Source organism: Sitodiplosis mosellana, unplaced genomic scaffold, assembly GCF_009176505.1.
Source record: "Sitodiplosis mosellana isolate CC-2019 unplaced genomic scaffold, AAFC_SMos_1.0 Smas_scaffold_6181, whole genome shotgun sequence".
Classification (NCBI taxonomy): Eukaryota; Metazoa; Arthropoda; class Insecta; order Diptera; family Cecidomyiidae; genus Sitodiplosis; species Sitodiplosis mosellana.
Genome location: NW_022601422.1, coordinates 2313595 through 2339783, shown reverse-complemented (window position 1 = coordinate 2339783; position 26189 = coordinate 2313595). Strand labels below are relative to the sequence as shown.

At 36.5% G+C, this 26189-nt stretch overlaps 1 protein-coding gene across 48 annotated transcripts in view; it reads right to left on the bottom strand.

The window, feature by feature from the left end:
• The window catches only part of LOC129576288 (dystonin), a 141673-nt gene that overhangs the window by 61471 nt on the left and 54013 nt on the right, over positions 1 to 26189 (bottom strand). For 29 of the 48 annotated variants that reach the window (XM_055461084.1, XM_055461107.1, XM_055461118.1 and 26 more), the window contains exons 2-7: positions 22810 to 23646; positions 19077 to 19138; positions 12730 to 12747; positions 12500 to 12559; positions 11799 to 11888; positions 11547 to 11717 (exon numbers count right to left, since the gene is read on the bottom strand). In XM_055461084.1, coding sequence (XP_055317059.1) covers positions 11547 to 11717; positions 11799 to 11888; positions 12500 to 12559; positions 12730 to 12747; positions 19077 to 19138; positions 22810 to 23200 — 792 coding nt within the window. In that variant the 5' untranslated portion in view covers positions 23201 to 23646. Of the gene's footprint in view, positions 1 to 1501; positions 10147 to 11546; positions 11718 to 11798; positions 11889 to 12499; positions 12560 to 12729; positions 12748 to 19076; positions 19139 to 22809; positions 23647 to 26189 lie in introns of those variants that run through there. The other 19 variants (XM_055461094.1, XM_055461102.1, XM_055461131.1 and 16 more) reach the window with 6 other exon arrangements.

The window sequence follows — 26189 nt, the reverse complement described above, 5'->3', positions numbered from 1 at the left end:
ATTCACTAAACATCAGTCAATAAATCAGAGAAATATGTTGTGCAAAGAACAATGATTTGATGAGCGGGTCTCTTTATCGTGTGGCCTGTGTATGTGTGTATGATGTCGTTCGGTTTTTCGGTCAAAAATCTCACAACATTCCACCAAATGCCATGTGTACTGGATTGTTATTCCATCTCCGACATGGAATTGTGTGTGTGACTTTTTCCGTCGATTTCCCAACATTTAGCCAAACATTTGACGTTCAAATTCCAAAACGGTATTTCACTTCTCAGTTTGTTTTTTTCTTTCTCTCGCCTAAACATATGTGAACTACCGTTGGCATGGGCCATTTCAACTATTGCAATAATTGGCTTTAATTATTTTTTTAGCATGTTTCTTCCCGTCTCCGATTTAGTTTGTAGATTTCTTTTTCTTTCCGCCATTTCTTCTTCACTGAAACAGTTTGTGTTCGAGGAGGAAAAAAACGTCTGTGGATGTTTACTTCAAATTCACATTTGCTTGAATCAACACATTTATCATTTTTAAACGGAGATATTCTGTCGAACATAAAAGATTATTACTTTTCGTTTGAAACGAAACGATCTTGTCCATCTAAACGAGATCGAATAAATTATGCATCGCTTCGGGGTTTCGAATGCTCTCAATGTTGGGTAAAAACTGATCATTATCGGATGCCATCAGCGAAACTGATTATTATTGTTTTGAGTTTAATTTTCAAGTGGTGGCGTCGATAAACGCCGCAAATGTTACAGCTTAAACATGATATAAAGCTTCATGATATTGACAATATAACAGCACCGTCCCGATAACTAACTATAGTTATGACTAAACACAAACGTTCCGATTTGCAAAGCCAATTGAAATTTCAGCTTGAAAAGAAAGAAATGAAATGTTGGCCCAATTTCGAAAATGACATTGATTGCGTTTACCCAGATTTCATTCTACATGTGTTTTACTTAGATTTTATTGTTTAGTTTTATCATTTCATTTTTGGTTTATCGATCGATTTCGATTCGACTAAAAATGGTGAAAGTGAAAACATGCAACTCAACAACTAATTTGATACACTTCCTGATCTTTTGCACTTCGAATATATCGATTGTTTGGTGGCGTTTCGTTTTTTTTTTTTTTTGTTGTTCATTTTATAATCTGGATGAAATCACACTTTGGTTGGCTCTTTAATTCAGCAATCCATTCGCTGTAATATGATATCGAGCGAAATTGTTTGAATTTCAAACATAAATCCAAGAATACAAAAAAAAAAAAACACTTGATCATGTAAACAAAACCGATCGATTCAAACGTGGCTTCGAATGGAATGAAAAACTGGTTGAAATTTATCGTTTTTAATTGTGCATGGTGGTTGCGATAAAGTCCAGCAAAGGAATCTTCAGGGTGAAAAACGTCCTTTCAAAACTATCAAGCAAATATTTGCTGTTTAGTTGTGCCGAAATTTCTGTTTGATAACTTCATTTTCAACATTGCAAAGAATATTTACGTTTTAGTTTTTATATTATAGATTTTTTTTTTTGTTTATTTTTGGTTTAGCACTTTTTAACAACAAATTAGAAGTAGAAAAAAAAAAATAATAAATTGTAAATTTAAGATAATCGTCGTTTAAAATTTTCTCTAATTTTCGAGAAAAACCACAATTTTCCGTGTAAAAAAATTGAGTATAGATTCGTTTGTCTCTCAGCGACACGGTGTGTACTCGATTACGTATTGTTTTGTTTTTGTTTCAATGTTTTTTTTTTTTTTTATTCTTCATTCGTCGTCGTCTCTCTGTTCGTGTGTACACGTCTCTCTTGTCGTGTGTAAACTAACTCAACTGACAGTACATTTTACACTAAAATCATCATAATAAAATGAACACGAACTGAACGGGGCTATTGAAAATGAACATGCCAAGATTATTTAATTTGGTATACGGTGAGTTTTGTATTTTATTTTACGGCAACGTTGCTGCTGCTGTTGTTGTTGTTGTTGTTGTTGGTTTTGTGTTGTGGTGCGCGCTGGTGTGTTTCTACATTGTTGTTGGTATTTGTTCGCCGCTCTTTGCGGCTAGTTCATTTTGTCTCTCTTTTTGGTACGCCGTGGATGGAACGCGCGCGCGCGCACTCGCTTGAGATCTGTGTTTGTGTCGCTTTTGTTGTTCAGTGTGTCGCCACTGTTCTAGTGTATTACGGCTGCCACACACAACTCATATTTACGTATATGTGTAGAGTCGTTTTATTTTTCATTCGTTTTGCTATTATTTTTCACGTCATTTTCATTTTGATGTTTTGGACTAAAGGTGTTTTTATGGTGGTTCTTGGTGTTGGCGGTTTTATCGTTCCTGTGTATGTATGCGTGTCAACGGATCAAAATATAAACGGTATACGGTTGCGTGTGCATGTGTATTCATTTCGCTTGGCTCGAATTTGTTTATAAGCCGATGTTTCTGTCGATGTATTGTGCTATTCTCTACCACCATGGTGTACTTTGCTACCTTTTTCCCTATTTGCTCGCGTTTTTTTCTATTTTTTTCGCTTTTTATCTCTCAATGCCCACTGTTTTTTTTTTCTTCTTTTTAGCTACTCGTATATATGTGCTTCACTTCAATTGTTACGCCAAATACACTCACATTTTGAGAGAGAGAGAGAAGAAAAAAAAAGCTTTCAGTAGCGAAAATCTTCAAATTGCAAAAATGGCTTTGTAGTTCATCACTGCGTGCATATATCATTTTGTGTTCAATGTTCCATGTTCATTTCTATTTTTGCTCTCTCGGGCTTAAAAGCGATACACATTTTTCTGTTTGAATATCGATGACTAATAATTCCAGGTCGTCTCTCGGTAACAGCCAAAGCAGAGCAAAAAAAAGTGAGTATGAATAATAAAGAAATAAAGCACACACACACACACACACACACAACGCGTTTCATTTGCGGTTTTCAGATAATATCATGTCATTGAATTTTCAACAATTTACAAAAATAGCAACAAAAAAATGTTTTTTTGCTCGATTCGTAATATAATACGATTTGCCGTAGCGAGTTTGAACCACGCGCACTTTGGAAACGACACTCAAGTACTCCCTAAGCCGAGCACGATGAATTTGAAAACTGAGGGAAAAAAAATCGTCGTATTATCTCTGCTCTGTGTTGTGCGGCTCATTATCTAATGAATTATCGCTTGAAATGCCTAGAATATTTACGATTTGTGTTCGCCATATGCATCGATCGGTTGTTGCTTCAGAATTGATTTTAAGGCGATTTGAGTGTGGCGGCGGTGGGTGTTCAACGATAATGAATCTATCGATAAAAGGTGAATTGCAATTGCAATTTGCACAAATTCGTCGAATGGAAAAAGAATGGAGAAACGGAGATGCCAACGAACGGTTACACTCAATTTCAATTAAACTGTCAATTAACCCCATGCATGGATATTCGAACTGCTCGGTAGTAGAGGTAGAAGAATATTTCAGCATGGCACCGGAGACAGTGTCTTGGTGAAGCGGAGGGCTGCGCGTGCGATCGTTATTCGACGGAAAATAACAATAGACAACCAGTCGCAGCGATCGTTGGCTAACCAACCATCGAATAATCATGAATGCATAACGTAGCCGGAGCATCGCGCAGGCCAAGGTGCATACACCAATGACTGACACAATATGTACACATTGTAATGTGTGGACGATGAATGAAAATCGGCCGGCAAACAGATTATGCATTTGGAATTATAATTTGCTGTGTTCCGTCAACGTCTTCCGTCGCGCGCGACAGAGAAAAGCGAGAGAAAAGAGAAGAGAAAAAAAGGTAAACACACATTGAAGGCAGTTGGTTTTTTTTTCGGTTTTACCCGTTGTAACTTTTTTCCCCGACTATTTCGCTTTGTATTCAAACAACCGCGACGGATGATATATCTATGAATGGTAAACGTGTGTATTGTTCTCTGTTGCTTTTCGGAATAAACAATGTGCATTACAAATATCCGTATGCGCTTACACTGCCACTAAATACAAGCACGCACATTTCCACTCGGCGCGCACACATACACACATGACCATATCATGCTGTCATTTCCAACCTTCCGACAAGTGATCCATGCATTTTTATGATTCTTAATATTTATTTTATTTTTTTATTTATGCTTTTTAGTCAGTAGAAAAATTACAAAAGAGACAGAAGAATGCATTTTTTTCGGCGCCCTTCGTTGTTGATTTTGTGTGAGTGCGTCGATTCAATGAAATGGGCAAATATGTGAGCGACCAAATGTATTCGTGGATGTAAACATTTATTTATGCGTAAGATGCGTCAGAGATTTAACATTGTGTTGTGCTTGAATGCATTTTTCGGTGTGGTGTGCGTTATGCACCTGTGACGCAATAACGTTTGCCGATGTTTTCCCTTTTTTTTCACGTCGGATGTTTCCATTTGAAAGTGGCCCAGTGCACACGTCAAAATTCAGCGTTTAGCGTGAATTCAAATGCACGAATGAAAGTAACGGATATTCAGTTTTGGGAGAAGACGAACATATGTTTTCGCTTGAAATTTTCTACCGAATGGCCAAATTCGTTCAATTTTGTGTGGTTTTAACGTAAATAAGGTGGAAGTTCGTGTTCGACCTTCTTCACTTCATTTTTTTTTTTTTTTGGTGATTGTGTATGTATGATATCGTTTCACAGAATTAGATCAGTGTCTTTGTAAACGAAAGAAGAAAAAAAAATGACGAAAAATTGGCACCGCAAAGCAAAAGCAAAAAAAAAAAAACCATCGATCGAAAGTGGTATAAGTTACATCATCGCAGATCGGGGACCGAAGCAGCTGGATCAGGCGCACACACAATGCGACCATATGTGGCAAATGGTGAAACGTTTTCTCGAATTCCGATGAGCCCGAGGCATTTCCAATGCTATGATTTTTTTTTTCTTCATTTTGAATTTTTGATCGATCGTTTAAGGTGATACCGAGACATATGTAGAAGCAGAAATGGGCGCGAGTGGGTGACATACTGAACTGTTCGTTGATACACACAACCTTCGCAATGGTTCGCATAAATCGGCAATTCGGTACGTGTAATATGCTTTTGCGGCAACCAGTTCAGTTTACATCATCCTTTATTTTCATAGTTGTGTGTAACTTTGGCGAGATATTTTTCCGCTTTATGGCACACGTTTAAACATGGTCCGTGTGCGATGGCTGAAAATGCTTTTTTTACCCATTTCAATTTGGTAATTTAGTGCGAGTGCCTCTCATCGATCGGCATTTTTGTTCGATTCTTTCAAGAAACAAAAACAACTTGCCATTTATTACAAAAATATTATAATTATTTGCTTTGAATGTAACAAACGATCCACTTCGTTTTCCTTTTATCCACAGCCATACATTGTAGTTGAAGAACAACTTGAGCGATAAACATTTAGAAAAAAATTTTTTTATATGTGTTTGCTTGTTGTGCATTTGTCTCTTCATTTTGGCACTGCCAATCGTTTTGCCTGTTGCCATTTCAAGTCAACAAAACACGTTCTCAATATAATAGTAAGACAACAACACATTAAGAAATATATATATATTTTAATGAAAACGATAATAAAACGAGGCAAATAGATGCGAACCTACACAAATACTTTTTTGTTGTCGTTTTACTTTGTGTTTTTTCTCTCTCTCTCTCTCTCTCTCTCTCTCTCTCACTTTCTCGTTACAACTTCATTTCAATTCAATCAACTTGTAAATTCAGTCATTATGAGCAAATTCCCTTTGAAGTTATTATAAATTATTATTTTCTTGTTCTAAAGAAATGAAACCACAAATGCGCGGATGGAGAAGTAGAAAAGTAGAGAAGAAATATTGGCGTGTTGCGTTTTAATCTATATAGTTAATAAAATGTACAGCTTTGTTTGCAATATTCTGGTAAAACAAATGTTTGTGTGGCCACTCCAGCGAATTTTGTGTGGCATTGGGTGGAAGAGAATATCGCAGAAAACGAAAGTTATAGCCATAGAATAAACAAGGAATATTAACCAAAAAAAAAAACTAACCGATTCCCTCCATCGTTATGTTTAATTAAAATATTCCATTTTTTCCATAAATTGCTCGGAATTATTGTTTTCATTTGACTCGGAATTAATTCGGTAAACCTGTGTTTCCGTCCGATTTCAATTCTGATTCAATACGTTCCTGATACAAGCACATTCTTCATTTAGTTGGCGTTTTATGGCTATAAAGGGATAGCCTTATGTTTAATTGCATGATGTGCTGTTGCTGCCACTGCTGTTGTTATTGTTGCGAGATTATCGCAAGGTGTATGCGCGTAGGTGAACCGAAGCAATAACGTCATCAAGTCGAGTTTAGGATCACGTTATTATTCGGAACCTCGAATTATTCGAAGCTCGCGCTAGAGTGAGCGTGAGTGTGAACGACGTAGTGGAGAGAGAGAGAGAGAGAGGGGGGGGGGGGCGGTTGATCCAACGACGTCTCAACACTTGTTTAATGTGTTTCGATCTTAAGGTGAGAAGACTACTGGGTATGTTGGTGGGTTGAATATTTTGCGAGGCTCGACATTTCTGTTGCTTTTGCCATTATTTGGTTGTTCGTTTTATTTTTTTTTTTTTTGGGTACTGTGTCAAGCGAAATGTAACGAACGATCCAACAACGGTGGCAATGAAATATATGGCATTTATGTGTCACGCAGCATGCATTTGAAAATCTGCGTTGAATTATTGCCGTGACGATTTAGCCGAATATGGAACGATATCAGCATCAACAATTGCACTTGAAATGTGATCGTTTTGGTTATGGTATCGATTTATTTATTTTTTGGCAATGGTGATTATTCGACTTCTGTCAGCCTATCGTAATTAATTGGCACATCGTCGGTGATCCAATATTGACTGTCGATTATATAAATAACGAGTGAAAAATATTTATTTTCCGTCAAAATGATGGCAGAAATATTTCGTTGCGATAAACAATTAGATGCGCATACATTGAGCGAATTTTGCATAATGTCAATTGAATTGCGTGGGTCAACAGCAATGACGACAAATGACAACAACACCGTCGTTTGATGGCACCGACTCCATGGGCAACAAATACACAACACAATTGTTGTGACCTTGAAAAAGTGCCGTTCGTATAAGAAGATCTAAATTATTTCATAGTACTACGGATGAAAATGCTAACTCTGGCACCGTGCGAACAAAGAACATTGTTTGTGAAAAACACAATTTCTGTATAGCATAATGTTTGCCTCAAATGGGTCGTCAAACGTCATTAATTTCTTAAATGGTAAAGTGCGCGCCCGAATAACATAAATTGTGTATGTTCTACCTGTAATTAATCGATGTGTCGGAAATTCTACGACGGTTCTAAATTACCCACCGTTCAAATACACCCGATTTTGATACATTTTTATTGGCTTAACTGTGTGCCTTAATTCAGCGAGGACAGATCGCAATGATTGATAATGTACCATGTATTTAGTCGCACATAATCGCCTAATATGATTAGTTGTTCTTAAACTTTTCTCTCTTGTTCGCAACGACCTGATGGAACTGTGTGCACAACATTCATTTGCCGAACCGTTACGAGTGTATCGTTGCTACATCTGTTGACGGTGCGGCGAAACTCGAAACTCACCAAAAAGCACTTTCAACTGTTGAAACATTCAATCCGGTATTACAACGGTTTCGTATGGAAACTTTATGGTTTGGTATGCATTCGCAACGATTATCTTTTGAATAATTTGAAATTGCGTAGGCAATCGATAACTGAATGAAAGAGAAAACAAAAGAAATCTTCATTTCGAACATTGGACACTCATCGAGAGGCTTCAAGATGAAAACAAGACTTTTATTGAGAGACAGAGACCGCACACGATATGTTCACTCAATCAAATATATGCTAAAATTCGAAATGGACCGAGATGGTGAAGAAGAAGAAGACACAACTGTCCACATTTGGTAGGTTATTCAAAGAGAGATTGAGAATTTGAGAGGCTCTCTTGAAATTGATGATTTCTCGATTACTTCGTTGTTTCTAATTTTAGCGACGTGCGATATTTACTGAACACCGAAAATGGGCTGCAATCGATACTCGGCCTGTGTGTCTTGAAAAGGCGCATCGATTCCATACTGATCCCATTTCAAAATGGGAAATATCAAGAACACAAAAAAATATCGTGTAACAACAAGAACGGAAACATTTGATATTTTTGATGGAAATTCAACGAGAAATGAACGTAAAATTCACAAAGTTTTCAATTTCATTCTAAATCGTCTTTACTTTCATTGTAAAAATGATATATTTTTTAGGTGGCTTCCTTTTGTACCGCAGACGATCAACTGAAAAACAGCTTTAGTTTCGCAAAAAAAAAAACAAGAAGATTTTTCCAGAGTGATAACGTTAACCATCATTTGCAGCTGGTCATTATTTCATAGAGTTGCGTGGGACCGTGTTGCTGATTTTAAAAAACAGCGTGTCTATTTTTGGTGGCCAAGATTTGCGGTAATGTCAATCACTGAGAGAGTGCCAGTAAACACGTATCGAAACGGGCTGTGGAGTATCGGCGTTAATGTCATCTTGTTGTCGTCTAGACACCTCTTCGGCAAATCCATTACCGTTTTCGTAGTTGTAATTGGTTTCAGTAGATGTGTGAATAATGTTTATTATTCCATTCATTGGTCAATTTCAAGTGGGTGCACATCGCATTCCAATCGATGACGTGTGCGTGTGTCAGTCGATTACCACATCGATTCATATTTTGCTTTACCACACATCGTCAAAAGTCTATTGAAATGTTTCTTCTTTTCTGAAATGACGGAAAACGACGGAACAAAAGCACCGCAGCCCACAAAACGGATGATCCATACGCTCAAATCCCTCTAAAGGGACTACATTGTTGAAAATTGCATGCAAATCGATTCAAAGACACATTTGACGGGTCGTAATTCAAAATTTGCATCATCGCGCAGCATTTTGATTGCTATTCTATTGGCCGCAAATATCGTAAAAAGCATTAGTTTTTTTTTTTTTGCAGCAACAGGAGACTTGTGCTTTGACTTGACGATTTTTATTGTTATTATTGTGTTAACCTTCGATTAACCAGTTTTTGGTTTTGTTTTTCGTGCTATGTTTTATGATGTGATAGATGAAAAAAAAACAACAGCAAGTCAAGTCAGAAAAATCAGCACCAGCTGTCTGTTGGGTTGCCGTTTCATTCATTGTGCGCTTGCGCTTGCTCGCGCGAGCTCACGAAATTCATTCATAAAATCCGTTCAGCTATTCAAATGCGAAACAGTATCAATTTTTGTGTGGGCGCTTCCCGATACATAAGCACACCAATTGAGATTATTCAGCAATTATTCTAATTCAATGATTCGAGAATCTCTTGATTTGAGTCGAACATTCTTGATTCTTTACAAACACAATACTTTCAATAGGCTTGTTTTGTTATTCAAATCGAATCAATCGTGAAAAAAAACGCATCGCAATCAGTTTAATTGCATGTTATCATTACAAATTGTAATTTTTTAGTCTTTCTGTGCCACTGGCGCACAATCTTGGCAAAATTTCGTTTTAAGAATTATTTGCAAATGCATATTGTCTAGTTGGCTGAAGGAAATCTGTTTTCTCGACTGAATTTTATACATTTCGCCTTGCCGCGAGCCAATTGCTCGTGATCGGACATTGAAATTAGTGATTTACCATTGGAAAGTGCTCGATTAAAAAATGATTAGAATTGCAAATGAAATGATTTGTAATTCGATGGCAAAATATCCAAATGTAGATCGTGCATTTATTAGGCAAGAATTTTTATTGCGAATAAACAACAACATTAAAAGCAACAACAACACCAGCAGCCATGTCGCAACGTGGGATGAAGTCATTGCAGAATTTATTTTTTTTTTCATTGCCCAAAAGCCGCTACTCTTGAAATGAATCAATGTCACAGCAACAAAAGCACATTTTAATTGCTTCTTTGAAATGTTTCATTCTTTACTCTGCCGCAGCAACATTATTTATCTCAGCGATTCGTTTTTTTTTTTTTCTGCGATACGATGATTGTGTTTATTCAATTAAACACAAAAACGTAAGCCATCGATTTTCACCATTAATAGTCTCATATTTTTTCATTAATTTATTGACCACACTGCACTTAAATTGTAAAACCATAATGTTGTCATACGAATCGCATTAGCGGCTCTCTGAGTCTATTGTGTGTTTTTAATTAAATATTGAGAGACTTCTGTGCTACTGCTGTTGCTACTGTGGTTTTCATCAATTGCCGTTGATAACTCAGGCAAATAGATAATCGATTTGCTTCTTCTCTACAACAAATCGAAACTATGGGAATGAAATTCTTTTGTACATGCGTGTCCTCAATTGAAACTCTTTTCTCACTTTTGTACATTTTGATCGAAAAAATAATGGGAATTCTGCTTGATTCATGTGTTTGGTCAATAAAACTTTTGTGTTATTAATTTTTCAATAAGAACGACATAATTCTTACTAAGAAAGACATTCGCAAACACATCATCAATATTTCGTCGCACTAATTCGATGCTTAAGGGCAATAAGTGCATGAAATCCTTGCACGTGCCGAACACACCAGATAAATCATACAATAAAATGGATTCGAAACGGAATCCGCTTATTTTTAATCCTCAGTCCAGTTAGAATGTACCACAATTCATAGCTTTCAACAAAAAAAACTCGTTTTCGTTTAACGGAGATGGAATTTTTTTTTTGTTTTACGTTGGAACAAATCCTTTTGTTTTTATTGATTGCACGTATGTGAATGAATTGAGGAAAAAAATCGAATGAATTGTGGGGTCAGCTTCATTATCAAGGCCAAATAATTTCTTCATAAATATTGTACTTTATCTATTTCATAATATCAACAACGAAGGCACTGAATGGTTTTAATCGGGAGCTCAAGTGTGTGCAATCGCCTTGTTTGTCGATCATTTAATTTTTGTCCGCTATACTTTCAATTTCAAGAGGTTTCTTAATCAGCAACTGGTTGAACTGGGTAACAGTGGCTATATGAAAAATGTGTTAACATTGTGAAATGGTCGATTCGGCACCAATTCTTTGAGGATTAACTTCTAGACACAATGCTCCAGAAGCAGAACAAAATATTGTCAGTAATTTTTTTGTCTTTTGAGATTCGAAAAATATCACCTCATAAATAACCGAATTTACATACAGAAGTTGCTTTTCGATGTGTGCTAGTTTTTTTTCTGTCTCTTTAGGTTTTTTTTTTTTGGCGATGGGAATTTGTTTATAAATGGTTTTGTTTAATGGCTGGGTTTTGCTGAAATAGAATGCCTTGTCGACAATATCATGATAATAAACATTTACACAAAAAGGAATTTTTAGTCCAAACAGACGAAAGACGCGAGACAATATCACCTTGGAATGTTGTCGATTCGAACATTTTGAACGAACCATTTTTGCTTTCGATGACGTTAATTTGTTGACAACTGGACCAGCATTTGATGTATTGTTTCACTGAAATCACGACGATGTTGGCCGAAAAAAGGAATAAGATTTTGCACTTACTTGGAAATGTAGAATAATTGTCCATATCAGACCTAGTGTTAATTTTGGATTGCCATCAACAATGTCTTCGGCTCGAATGTTGACCAATTTGATTTTCTTGTATCGCAGGAAATCCAGAGCCATCTGAGCATTTTGCAACATGTGAAAACGCATCTTGCCTTTTTCTCGTGGCTGCGCCGGGCAATAGAACAAACAGACGAAATTAGTTGAGTTTTCAATCAAAGTATTTGTACATATACTGATTATACTTACAAGATGTTCGCCAGAAAGAACTTCCAAGAGTGAAAGCAGATTATGTCCATCGCGCAAATCCTCAAAAAGATCATCAACACGTCTTGAGGCCTGTTTGCAAAATGAAAATACACTCAAATTAATCGTTTTCCTATTGGAATATTGTCATTTCGTTTTAGTCACACACACAAAACACGAAACGGTGATGAAATCGGTGCATTTTAAAACCAAACTGCTAAATGGACTTTTCCGTGCACATAATTTGTGTGGAAAAGCCCAGAAAGAAAAATAGTAAATTGCATCAAAACGAAAAAGTGCCATCCAAAATAAGTGTTTGAATTTCAATAACAAAAAAAAGATTCGGAGTCAAAATCCAATTTAAAAATGGGCCCCAGTTAAAAACATATGATCAGAGGAAACATAAAATCAAGCGTTAATATAAAGAAAAACACACGAAACCTAAAGAAATTGATCCAAATGTGAATTTCACAAACATGTTCATTCTTCCATTTTATTTCATGGTTTCTAATTGAAATGTTTGAATCCATTCAAAATGAAAACGTAAAAACTACGTGCAAAATTTTCAAAATTCTCGAAAATAGAACGAAAAAAAAAACACACACAATACAAACGAGAAAAAGACAAGAAAATCAACAGGAAAAATAACGGTGTTGAAAATCACACAAGAACACGAATCAAGTGGTTGAATGTCAGGGACTTACAGATGGAGAACAACAGGACGTTCCGTTGATGACAACACAAACATGAATGTGCGTATATGTCTGAAAAACGGAAATCATTTTTAGCCAATCGAATTAGTCAAGAACGGCAACGGCATTGCAAATTTCGCATCATTTTTTCTTGATGAGTGTAAGCAGCATTTTAAATTGCCAAACGAAAAACAAAACAGCGAAAGAAAAACAAAAACGGTTAAGTTGATTTTAGCTCATACCTTAACATATCTCCAATGCTAATTGAGTGAAATATTCGCATTCAAATGGTCGATTTATTGAGATGGTTAGGTGTGTGAGACAGTGTGGACACGAAAGAACAACACAACGGTTAAATTTGCAAATATCACACGTGAGCATGTGTTATGTTTCCATGATCCACGCGACAACGAGCCAAAGAAAAAAAAGAGAAAAAAAGAACACAATAAAATTACAATCAAGAGAACGTTTGGATTGGCAGCACGGAGTGATCGATAGTAATGAAAAATTGTAATTATGTCGGTATGAGCAGCGCAAAATGTCCAAATATCCATCGTGCATTTGGAACGTGACGCGCTATAAATTATGACCAGCTAATTTTATAGTAGAGCACAGCAGCCTATCGCAGCACTTAGAAGACATCCGGCGATGGTCCATGGAATCAAGGCGATTTTCACAACGTTTACTTTAATAACATGGCTTTTAGTGTAAATCATTGAATTTTTCACAGGCAATCTACAGCTCTATTACTACAGCAATATCATAAACGGTTAGAGATCGGCAAAACACATGCATTAATTGTTATAAATCGGCGTTCTTTGGAGTCGAGTGGAATGAATGCACAAATCTAATCATTGAAAATGTGGGTGGCCGCACGTCAATTATTGAAATATTTGCCCCGATGTCTTCGCAAGACTTCCAAAGATAGAATATTTTTCATACAGCGAAACAGTCTCTAATTTTCCCGTGTAAAGGTGCCGAGGATTTATGGCGTGAAAAGAGCCAAAGCGCGAATAGAACCATAGCAAAAAAAAATGCATTTTGCTAAAAGCATGCCATTAGCTGCGAGTCAAGTCTGAACGTTACGCCGTTGATGCTCCACGATGAAGTATACCTTGAATTGCACACAGAAATATTCACTTATTCCCCTTAAAACTATAACTGAAATAAGTATTTAATCCTATATTTTGCTACTCTACGTTTATGCTCGATTCATTCATACGCAAACCGCATCTATTCATTATTACACTGTATTCAGCCATGCAATAGCCAACGGGCATACAAACCAACGACACAAAACGGCGAAATAAATGATCATTTTCCAATCGCGACTATTTTAAAGTCATAGAAAGAGAAAAAATTTATCAATTTCCAATTGCAACGATGGAATTTTGTACAAAGGCCATTTTGAACACGGCATTCGAGACTAGAATTAGTAGTTAGACGGCTACTGAAAACATAACCAACATACAGAGCGAAACAAGACTAAACATAAAAAGCAATAAACATGCAAATACACTTAATTCAATTTGGTTGATGTTTGCTTGGAATTTCGCCGGCAGTTTTGGTCGAGCCGTTTGAATTGGACGAGCTAAGCATGGCTGTCATGGTGCAGTTTTGCATGCTTTTCGCCAGATGGCAATTACCTTTCGCACTTTCGCTTTTGCATAAAAAAAAAACTGGCAACATGGTACGAAATCAAATGAAAAGGCCACAAATCGACCGGCTGGGTAATTTTCGTACCATCTTTTCACTTTCAAGCCATCATTTCGAATCAAAGTCAAGTGAATTAGTGTACAACATGCAACGAACGAGCAAAATATTCAACCCAAAGACTACGACACAATTGATCGTGTTTCATTTCTGGATGTGCTTAACCAACATCGTATCGCATAAAATTTCCATCATTTTATCGCCAATCAAACTAAATGCTGATAGGCCAAACGAAGATAGCATTAAAATTGCAACATAGTTTCCAACATGGTGCGGCTGTTGACACTATATTTTCCTATATTTCGAATTGGCGCGCTGTTTAGTTCCGATTTGAAATGTTAAATTACATTGATGTGCCCTTTGAAATTGGGGGCGCTCGCGTCGCCTCAAATGACTTTGACGTTCAACAGCCGCCACACGGTTTCCAATTTCGGTGTGAGATTGTTTGCGTTGGCATTGCACAATAAACGACTGAAATTGATGTGAAACATGCACTTTAAAAATCGGACGATATTAATTATTTTCGGCGTTTAGTGCAAAACCGTTTTTCTTTTTTCAACTGGACACCGGCACCCCCATGCAGGAGTGAGAACAAATATATGCGAAACTGAGTAGAGCAAAAATTGTTTGCAATGAAACGAAGAAGAAAAAAACGGCAGCGTCGAGGAAATTGTTCGCAAAAAAAAAACACATAAACTGATACATCAATCGCAACTCCTGGGCACGCTTAACCAATTTCAAATCGACGAGCACAACAGCTACAGCTGCAGCACATTAACGAAGAAGTGAGAGAGAAAGAGAGAGAGAGAGAGAGAGAGAAAACTCGGCGAAATTCCATTTACGAACTACAAATAAGTACTACGCCATTGCACGATTCCGATATTAAACTGTAACTTTCGTTGTATTTCGGTCTGTATTTATTGTTTGATTGTTTGAAAACTAAAGTGGAAAAGAGCCGAGTAATCGCAGAAAAAAAAATGCAACTTAAATTGATAGCATTTACGTTGATACTATCGGCAAAGCAATTGGAATTTTCGTTGTGGTTGTTGTTGTTTTTTCGTTCGTTCTACGTGCCGTGGATTGTGTGAGACCGATCGGCTGCGAGCTAGCGAGAGGGAAAAGAGAGCAACAGAGTGAGTGTTCGGGTGTGAGTTTGCAATTTCAGATTATTTTGCCATTTGCTAGCAGGCGGCGCATTGTGAAATCACACAAACATGCCTTGATATTGAAAACAAATGGAATAATCGACGTCGTCGTCGTCGTCGTCGTCGTCGTTCGTCTGTGCCATTTCAAACGGCGTGCGCGTCTCATTTTGACAGTCGGAAAATCGGTATTTATTTTCAGAGACCCCATAAAATCGGTCATCAGACGCTATTCACCGAAACGGATACTGTTTTAGTTCTGGAATACGACTTATTTTGTGTGCATATGTGTGTGAGTGTATGTGCTAAGCAATTGTTTTGCGCTCAGTAAATTGCATCGATTGCCGTATTGTTGTTGTTGCTGTCAATTTTTTTCTACTTCTTCGTTCATCTCTCATCTCGGCTTGGTGTGTTTCGTTCTCATTGTCGTAATTTTAACGGTCGAAAGCAAAGTACATAAATGGATTTACTGCTTGCAAGTGCACATAAAGCATTTCAATTTTGCCGGCTGCATAGTCGCGCGCACACGGTGCTACAAAACACCGAAAACCAAAATCGGGCTATTGAACTTCGGTTCGTTTTTCATGATGATTAATCGCGCATTCCTATTTATAAGCATCATTTTGCTCATGCCATACGGACATGGTACGTTTATTTTCAGTCACAACACTTAGCATAATTATAACATTGGGCATCACATTTAAACAAACAAACAAACGCGCACACATTTCGAATTGTGGTGAAGTACCGGCAGCGAAAATGCACCGTCGAGTATTGTGTGTGTGCTGCCAGATTTTTTTTTTTACAATTTATCATTTTCCTAAAGTCGATTTTCAATTGCAGCGGGTCGCGTTTATTGCATTTTATGTAAGTGCCCATAATTTAATCGTGCGCACGGTGGCTTGCTCGCTCGCTCTCACCCAGCGTTCACATCATGCGCGCACAATCGACTATCGCTATCAAACCGGCGGATTGAAATAATATATTCCAAGTGCAATTTGATTTAAGAACGTTCTGATAGCGAATTAAAAAGGTGCGGATGAAGCATTTAAGAGGAAAATAATAGCAATGAATCTTAGAAGCCCGTCGAATTATTATTGAGCAATTAAAATTGCTAATTATTTGCGGAATGGAGAGAAGAAGAATGGAAGAAGTAGAAGAAAAAAAAAACAAATCGCGCGATTCTCATTTCTTTCTTTCGCTCTCGCTCTCGCTCTCTCTTTCTCTCGATTTATGGAATTTTCTGATTGAAAACACTTAATTGGCATTTCATTTATTCCACATAATTATCGGAAATGTTTCAGTTTTATTATTATTATGAAGCTTTTTATTGAAATATCGCAGCGGCAGCGACGCCGAACCCGAGATTACTTAAGCAAATAGCTTTTGCATGAGACGTACTCGTGCTACTACACCATCTGTTCGCCGAATGCACGAACAAAACATTCGAAAATTATTCACAGAAATCACAACAACTGAACGAAGATGATTCTGTGCACATCATAAAATTTCTACTTGCTATCAGAATGTGGCCCATCGTAATTTCCTTTTATGTTCACATTCTTTGTTCGTTATAAAATCTATGACGAAAAGGCAATATTTACTTCTAATTTGATGAAAAAAAAAACGCATTCTTAAAGAGAACACGTAATTTGTCGAATAAAAAAAAAAAAAGTGTTTTGTCATGGAATACACGAATTTCTTTCATAAAACTACAAAATTGTTTACTTTTTGATAAAACATAAAATGATACGAGCATCTGTTTAATGTTTATTATTATGTTCCAATCGGTGAGCACCGGTCTCTTTGACAACAATGTATTGACACAAGGCGGATTTCCTTGATGATCGCTCATTCATTTTCGTATCATTCTAACATCAAATGTCAATTACACGAACTCACAACGGCCACAAATAAATAATGTATTGTAACCACATCGTGACATATTCTCGAAATGGAATTGTCAATTTTTAGTTGAATTGCACGCAACGTCATGTTCGTCATCACATCGACATTCAATCGATTGAATTTATTAATTTATCATTGTAAAATGTCATTTCGACCATATTGAAGTGAAAATATCGTGGGCTCACCCATATAGTAGCTCTGTCTCTTGTGTTCGATCAATGAATGCGGTGAAAAAAAAAGTATATAGAATAAAAACAGGAATTTTAATTGGATCAAAGCGAATGAGAAAAGATCGTCGATCGGCTTGAAAGTTACTTGCTCGTTCGTTTTTCAGCTCACAATCGGGAACAACACGTCTGATAACAACACATATCGCGAAAGAACTTGTATTTTGCTGTAATTGCAGTTTGGAACAGTCACTTTAGGAAGTTGATCATCTTGCGACAAGTGATTTAACATGTGTTTTTTTTCTCGCTCGCTCTCTCTTCTCTACCGTCTGTGGCGTCAAACGAAAGAAATTCGTAATTATTTTTATCTACCGACAAAATTGGGTCATTTTTGTTTCATCGTTGCGATAAATACCAATGCATTGCCACTCCTTCTTCTTTTTTCTCTTTGATACACACCATTTCGACTTTGTGAAACCCAAACAGAAAATTCGATTTGTTTTTGATTAGACACGCTGTTATTAAGCGCGAGTGCGACCAGCGGAGTGACTGTGCCTATGTGTCACTTTTCAAATACACGATAAACGCTTGTTAGTAAAACGTCGATGTCATTTATCAAACTCCCTGGCTTAGTTGTCTGTGATTGTTTTAAGCTCAAAGCCAAATCACTGGCTGTCACATTGATATTTTCTTCTTTTTTTTTTCGTTGAATACAAATCGCTACAAATCACTTCTGGCGAAGAGATGTATTTGCCCGTTGACAACCGAACTACGAGGCCAAAACAATACTTCTCTAAGCAACTGATAAAATAATAAACCATACAACATTCATTCATTTTGCCAAACACTTGTGGGTGTTTTTCCACACATGATAACGAACCAAAATACGGGAAATTCATTGAGATTTGAGCTCGATCAATTGCCGACGTAAAAGGTTTTACTATATGTGAAACGAAAAAAGAAAACTATGGAAAGTAGGGCCGAGATTTTCACACCCATTTTCGGAGTGTCAAATTTGGTCGACTCTTACACTATCTACACACATTATCTTGTCCGAAGCGTTGGCTGTAATTAGTACAAGTTTTACATGCAACGCTTCAGCTTTTCTTTGCTTCCATTTTGATCGGTATTTCGCAAAAATTCAATTCTACATCAACAAAAACTCCAAAACACAATCCAAACGATATACACGACCGTGCGGTATTGGACACACATCTACTTAGGTTCAGAGAAAATTCAAAAACTTTGGCTAAAACGAAAGAAAATTCAATTTTTCTGGCAAAAAGCTCACGAACAAAATTGTATACATTCACACAAAAAAAGTAAGAATAAAATAATGAAAATGGTGACACACACAATAATAAACGGATTTTTATGCCAAAAAATCACACATCAAACAGTACGAAATGACTGAAAGTTCTTTATCAAACAAAACGGTTAAATGACCAGTTAAATCGGGTCGATTACATTCGATTGCAGTGATTAAAATCGATTTTCAGTTCGATTTTGCATGCATTTTCGGTTATTTGGCACATTACGCGCATTGTCCTTTACTTTTCAATTGATTGTCTCTTAGTTAAACAGAGACACGCTGAAAACGTTCAGATAAAAAAACAACGAAATAATATTAATAAACGTCGAAGACAACAATCAAATTACCTTTTTTAAATGTTTGTTGACCCATTTTGTGAATGTTTTCTTCTGAATTGCATCTCGTTCGTCTGTTGTGGAGATAGCACCATATGTGTTGAATGAACGATCGGTTGAAAGATGCCGCCGCCAACGATGAAATGGACGTCATCAAAATAAGGTATGCGCGCCGAAAAGGGGAAAAGAAAAAAGAAAATGTTTAACAAAAATGACATAACATAAAGTGTTGTATTTAATATTTTTGGATTCGTTGGAATGTTATTGGTTTGGTTGGCGTTGATATTAAGTTTTTTTTTTTTTAAATCTCAAGAGAATCACGCTACAATTGTTGGTACACATTTCGGTTCTCACAGGCTATTATATGTGTTCGATTATGGACAAAGCACCGTTAGGTGCCGTGTAATATTTTCGGTGGTTTGAACTTTTCATTAAAATGAATAATTATTTGTGACTTTGATACGATGTTTTCGGCTGTATTAATTATTCATTTCGACGCAAGATTAGATTAGGTTTATTCTTTTTTCGGTGGCCAACTGATGCTATAATACGATACGCGCACGGGACACCTAATCCATAACAACATAAAGCTGGCGTTTATTAATTTTACGTGTCAAATTTGATTACTTCTTGCTTCTTCCAATGCTCAAATGATCCAAACAATCCATATTTTTCTCTCTCGATTCAATCCCAAGAAGCAAAACGAAAGAAATTTATTTTTTAAGTCAATTTGAATAAAGTATGTCGAGAAAAGGGTTATGTGACTACTCACACCAACTAACAAAAAAAAATGCGTTACTTATTGTTTCTAGCGAAGAAATCACATCCGTTTCAAAGACGAGTTGACTAAAACCAACCAAGAAAAATTGGCCAGTCCACACAGTGTGTTATTCCACATACACACACACACACAGTGCGTTGTGAGTGTGGAATTCATCTGATGCGATTTTGGCCTGACTGGGAGTGAATCATTAATCACGCCTTCCATCGACCATGACAATATAATAACCAAGATATAGATGAGTTCATCTGAACTGGTTTTCATGATCTCTAACGATGAACCATTTTTTTCTCCTCTCCCCGTCGATCACAATGAGAAAGACTTTGAATTTGTTTTGTTTGCCCGTTCTTGATTTTTAAATAATCCACTACAATGACTGCCATCGATTTACGTGACACTCATCGGTATTGACTTTTTCTCTCTTGTTTGTACTTTCTTTTCAGCTGACTTGTAAAAATTAAGAAGCATTTTCAGTTTATACTTAATAAACATTATATATGAAAGTATGAGCATAAAGCAAAACCTAATTTATTATGATTATGTTCATTCGCCTCAATAAAAGAAATACATGGAAAATGCATCTACTTTTGAATACGTTTCGAAATTTTGTTTACAAATACGTGTCGGTGTGTTTAAAAGGTGTTTGCTTAAATAAAAGTAGTATTTAGAAGGTTTTCATTGATGAATACAAATTGATCGTCCCTAAATACTCAATCGAACAGTTCTGATTTCAATTTGAAAAAAAAAATTTGATTTCGAGTTTTAAAAAAAATTCCATTTCGAGAAGTAATTTCAATTTGGGCAATAATTTGCTTGTGATCGTCCGGTTTGAGTTTATGCGAACGGCTGTTGCTGTTATGGAACGCATCGCACGGAGTATAATGAATCATTTGGACAGCCGACTGTGCGTCTTTCGCTAATCAATATACTTTCACACAAATCGCAGCATACGATGATCGAGACGGGGATCGACTCGATATAGTTGTTGGTGGTTTTTTTTTTTTCATCATCATCTTCTTCTTATTTTTCTCTCTACTCCGTTTGATGCATATGAAAGATATATATGCGGAAAAGAAAATCACCATTATCGCCGTAATCTTCGCAATCTGTTGATGTTCGATAGCGGAAAAACTATGTTTGCATAACCAACAACCAAAAAAACGAGAGCAGAGCAGCAAAAATAAAAAGATCGCGAAAAAGAAATTAACATTAATAATAATGATAACGAACAAAAAGACCGCAGAAGTTGAAACACATAAGAAAAAACCGACCGACAACTAGTTGATGTTTGAAAGATGTTGGAAGATATTCGAACCGAAATCACCGACTTACAAAAAATAAAACTTTGCAACGATCAACATACACACACATACACACAAAATCGAGTCGATTTAATTGAAAATATGCGCGTAGAGAGAAAATATTGAAGAAAAGAAAAAAAAAAAATGGTAGGCAACCAAATGGATCCAAGCCACTTTCCGTTGCAGTTCAATTTTAGCATATGTGCATTGAAAAAATGCAATCATTTTCCATTCTCTTCATCAACGAACGAAACGATGAAGAAGAAAAAAATCCAATCGAATCAATTAGACATAATCTCAATGAACTAGATCTGCCGCGCGCACACAGTTTAATTGAGTGATTCATTGCCGTTGGACTTTCTCAGCGCACTTGCCAGTAGATGCGCTTCTGTCTATGCGATAATAAAACTCGGATTAATTAAATCGACAAGCATCCACAAGGCCTATCGACATCGATTTTTTGTTTTGAAACTTGTGATAAGTGACAAATAAATATGTTGTTTTTCTGCTTCTGATGAAAAAAAAAAATAAATTTTAAGCCAAAAAAAGCTATGATGAAGTTCAACTGCTTTACATGAATAACCTTCGACCTGTCGCATTTTGTCACACAGCACACAGTTCATTGGCAACTTGAAAAACTTCATCTTTGCTTATGTAGGAAATACGTAAAATGAGTTTAATTAAGCCACTCGTCCAATGAATATTCATTGAATTTTATCGACGTTTAATGGACAGGTAATCAAGTCAAAGGATTTGGACGGTGATATTGATAAATTCTTTTGTTCAATTGATTGGATTCAGTTGTACGGCCAAATGCCGAACTCTCTATCGCAAAGAAGTAAATCAAATTGGTACGACATGAATGGCTGAATAAGCCAAATGATCGATACAATGTACGTACATGCTGAGAAGATGCGATGGCCACGCATCATTTGTTCATGTATGTGAAATGATTAGAGAAAATGTGCCACGTATCGAATGGCGGATGGTCATGATGATTCTTATTCGATTCGTGAATATCTTCGTCGTAATTATTTTATGTGTTTTGCTGCTTATATACCACAGTTTGCCGATAACTTTTTCCATACTAGAATATATATTTTGACGTCAAACAAATGACTAAAATGAATTACAGTAAGAACGTATGTGTCTTCGCATTGTTCTCATCGCACTGGTCAGGTTCCGTTTCAATTGCTTTTTATGTGTGTACAATGTAAAAAGCAACTCGAATTTGAAATGTACGACGATAAAAAGTGACTTAATGCTGGCAAAAAACCAGAGGTCAAATTCTGCGATTGCAAACATTTCTAGGTAAGACCATAGTTTTTTTTTTTGCGTACACCTCTAAGGCACTAAGCATACCCGAGCTCAATTTAAAGCGAAAAGCGTTCATTGTTGCGAAGTGTATAGGAACAAGTCAGGATGATTAGTACTTTGAAAACAAAAATCAAAAATCCATGCAACGCCCAAAAATGAAGCATTCGGTTAAATGGTGTAAATTGTTGTTCATTGTGTTAGGGCATGAAATCGGGCGCAAACCAGGGAGGTTTATTCTTCTGTTTAAGAAAACACAACACACACACACGCACACAACGTAATTGTGTTTGTATCGTACCTGAGGCATCCCAATTTTCAACAAAATAATCCCATATACTCATCGTACCTTTGAATTGTGTTAACGCGTCTTCGTATCCATCACCTTGATTGTTGCTGTCTTTGCTGGTGATTGCAGCAATATTGGCGCTGATATTTGTGCCGGGGCTGCTAGCGCCACCACCGCCGCTGGTAACATAGGTACCACTGCTGATGGCAGTATTGCTGCTACTGTAAACACTCTGTTTCAGCTTCTTGGCCGGGCTGTTGGAATAGTAGCCACCACCGCCACTGCCATTCGAATGCTGCTGCGTTGTGCTGCTGTAGTGATGTTGTTGAACGACACGACGTGAGCCAGTTTTGATTGTTGTTGAACCACCATTACTGCCACCGCTGCTCTCGTACAAAGCTTCACGTGGATCGAAACCAAGACGATCCTTGTAATAGGATTGCGTTGACATGATCGGCTATATTGTCAATCTTAGTGCAATGAAGCAAGTTGAGATTCGTGTTTTTCGGATTCGAATGCGTTCGATGGACGTCGTTCGTTGTTGATGCAGCAGCCCTGACACACACTCACTCGCCGCTTACACATTGAGATTTTCACTTACAAATCTACTTGTCGTCGTCGTCTTCGTCGTTATTGTTTGTTCGTTTACGTTTGGGATTGTTTTTTTTTCTCCGGTCAAACAAAAAAAATCAAACTAAAAACTTATACTCGTATATTCGTTCTTTCCTTTCTTTTTCTTCTTCTATTTTTGATATTTCGTTCTGTTCGTCGCTGGTTTCTTCTGTTTTTTTTTTTTCTCCTTTGTATTTACAAGTTTCACAACAACAAAAAAACAAAACAGTTACAACTATTTCAATGGCACTTGTGTTCAAACAATAACAAAGTGTACGAAGTAAACTGGGGAGGAAAAGAAAAAGGAGAGAAATTTTTTTTTTATGATATAACAACTTAATAAAAATTGCTGCGTTTTTTTTTTCTTCTTATTTCTGCGCGTGTTCTTCACATTTTTTTCGTTCGTTCGTGTTTAGTTTGTACATCAACTTAAAGTGCATATTTCATAATGCTGATTGGTTTGTAGTTTGATCACTAAGACGAGTCTTTCTTCTTATATACATATTTTCTTATTTTTTTTTTCGTTGTTTTACGCTGTGTTCGTTACGTTTACGTGGATTGTTAGCGTTAAGAAATGTACATCTATTTGATTATTGGATTTCGATTCAGCTTGTTTCGCCGTGTATACATGAACGCACGCACACATGCATAATTTACACCTATTTTCAACATCGTTCGAAATTCATTCGATCAAATCTTCTCTTCTCGTTCTCATCATCTGACAATCTGACATAGATCACACATTTTTTTTTTTTACATTGGCTGCCTATTTTTGCCATCTGTTTTTTGTGTTTTTGGCTCGAACTTCTGTCATAAATTATGAAATGATCTGGCTAAATCTCGTCAGGGAAGTGTTGAGATTGAGAATTTCGTCGGAATTTATTTAACAACATTCGATCGAAATTATTCCGTTTTTTTTTTTTGGTCGTGCAATTCCAAAACTGCGATATCATCTTAATTTATAAAATGTCTGTGTTTTGCCTAATTTGACAACAATTTTTCGATATGCGATAAAAATATATTAAATGAGAACCATAAAGCGCAGATTCTCACAGATCTGTGTTGTTGTTTTTTTTTTTTGCAAGGCCGCAAGAAAAGAAGTCATGTCATTTGTGTATGTTTTTTAATGACAACAAGAAATAAAATTATTCTTTTTTTTAAGATCATTTTTTCGTCGTCGATTTAATTAATTGTTAAATTTAGCGAGAAATCCATCAGCGATTATGGAAATCAGTTTTTGGGCGGCATTTTTATCAAATAGCATATCATTTATCCGGTTTTTTTCACCGTCCTCTTTCATTTTCTTTGAATGTGTTGTGTGCGTGCGATTGGCGACTCATTCGTTTTGAAACATATCGAATAGCAACGGGACACTGTATTCTAATCCAGCCAACCCAAAAAGATGAATTCAGCAGTAAGAATTAACTGGCTTCACCATGCCTAAAATCTCTAACGAGATTGATCGCTCTTTTTTAGAATGGCAATAAAAAAAAGTGCGATTTTCATACGAAAAGTTGAGCTAATCGTTCGATCCATATCGAATATGTAATTACAATCACATATCACACTTGGTGGCATTTAATGGGTTATCGGACTTGTTATGACCGTCAATTTTCACTATCGATAACCTGATACTCGAAAAAAAAAAATTTGCTGCACTGATCAAAATCACTTCATTGATATGCAAAGCTTTACTTTTAGCTCGCATCCGTTTGACGATCATCACGATACGTTCCATCAACAATGTGTGCACATTGTTTCTGCTGTTCTGTTGACACCACTTTTATACAATCAGACAAAACGAAAATTGAGGCATTCAAGGTAATGGGTATGAATCATTGTTGTCAAATCTGTCATCGTTCACAGCATACGCTGTGTGGAGGCGCTAATCGCATGAATGGCGACAATTTCATTCTTATTTCACACTATTTTAGCTTGAGAGAGCGTTACAAATGCAAGAAAACCGCGAAATTGGTCCCCATCAGCCGCGGCAATTTCGTTTTTTTTTCTATTGACCGAAAAGCAAGAAAAAAAAACAGCCAATAATTGAAATTCAAATAATCGTTATGTCAAGGTTATTGCATTGAAATACACAACCAATTAATGAAAATGACCGATGGAGATGTTCTGATGTGTTACTATGGCCATTGGCCGGACTTGATGGATGGATTTTGATGGTACCATCAAAAATTGGCTGCTTTCTCTCAATGTACTTCGATTGTTTGCCTTTCTTTGCAATTGACACAGCTGCCGCCTCTTTGCAAACTTGATTTGATACACGCACAAACTATTTTTAGTGCTTTTTGTGTGTGTGTGTGTGTGTGTGTGTCGTTCCTTTCATTGTGAAAGAAAGAATTGTTAATGCGTAATTCATGTTCTGTCACCGTGATATACGTATATATCGGCTTTCAACCAGTTTAGCAAAGGGATTATTTTTACACTTAATTTTTTGTCTTCTGCAAGGCAGGTAAAAAAATGGTTTTTCTTGGTATGTGTGTGTGTGTGCGTATTTCATTTTGCATTTCGCGCAAATATTCCCTTGAATTTGCCATATTCGGTAGCCTTTTTTTTTGAAACGCATGAATTGAAATCATAAAAATGTGTCAATGACATGCTGTTCCCAAATATATTGTGGTGCATAATACTGAGAAAACCGAAGATAAAAAACAACACCGAAATCTTTTGGACTGCGTTGACAATTGAAAACCGAAAAATTGTACGAAAAATGTATGGGTCCGCCCGTTTGAGACTTATTAAATCTGAATCAACTGCAAAAAGTCAAGAGAGAGAGAGAGAGAGAGAGAGAGAGAGAGAGAGAGAGAGAGAGA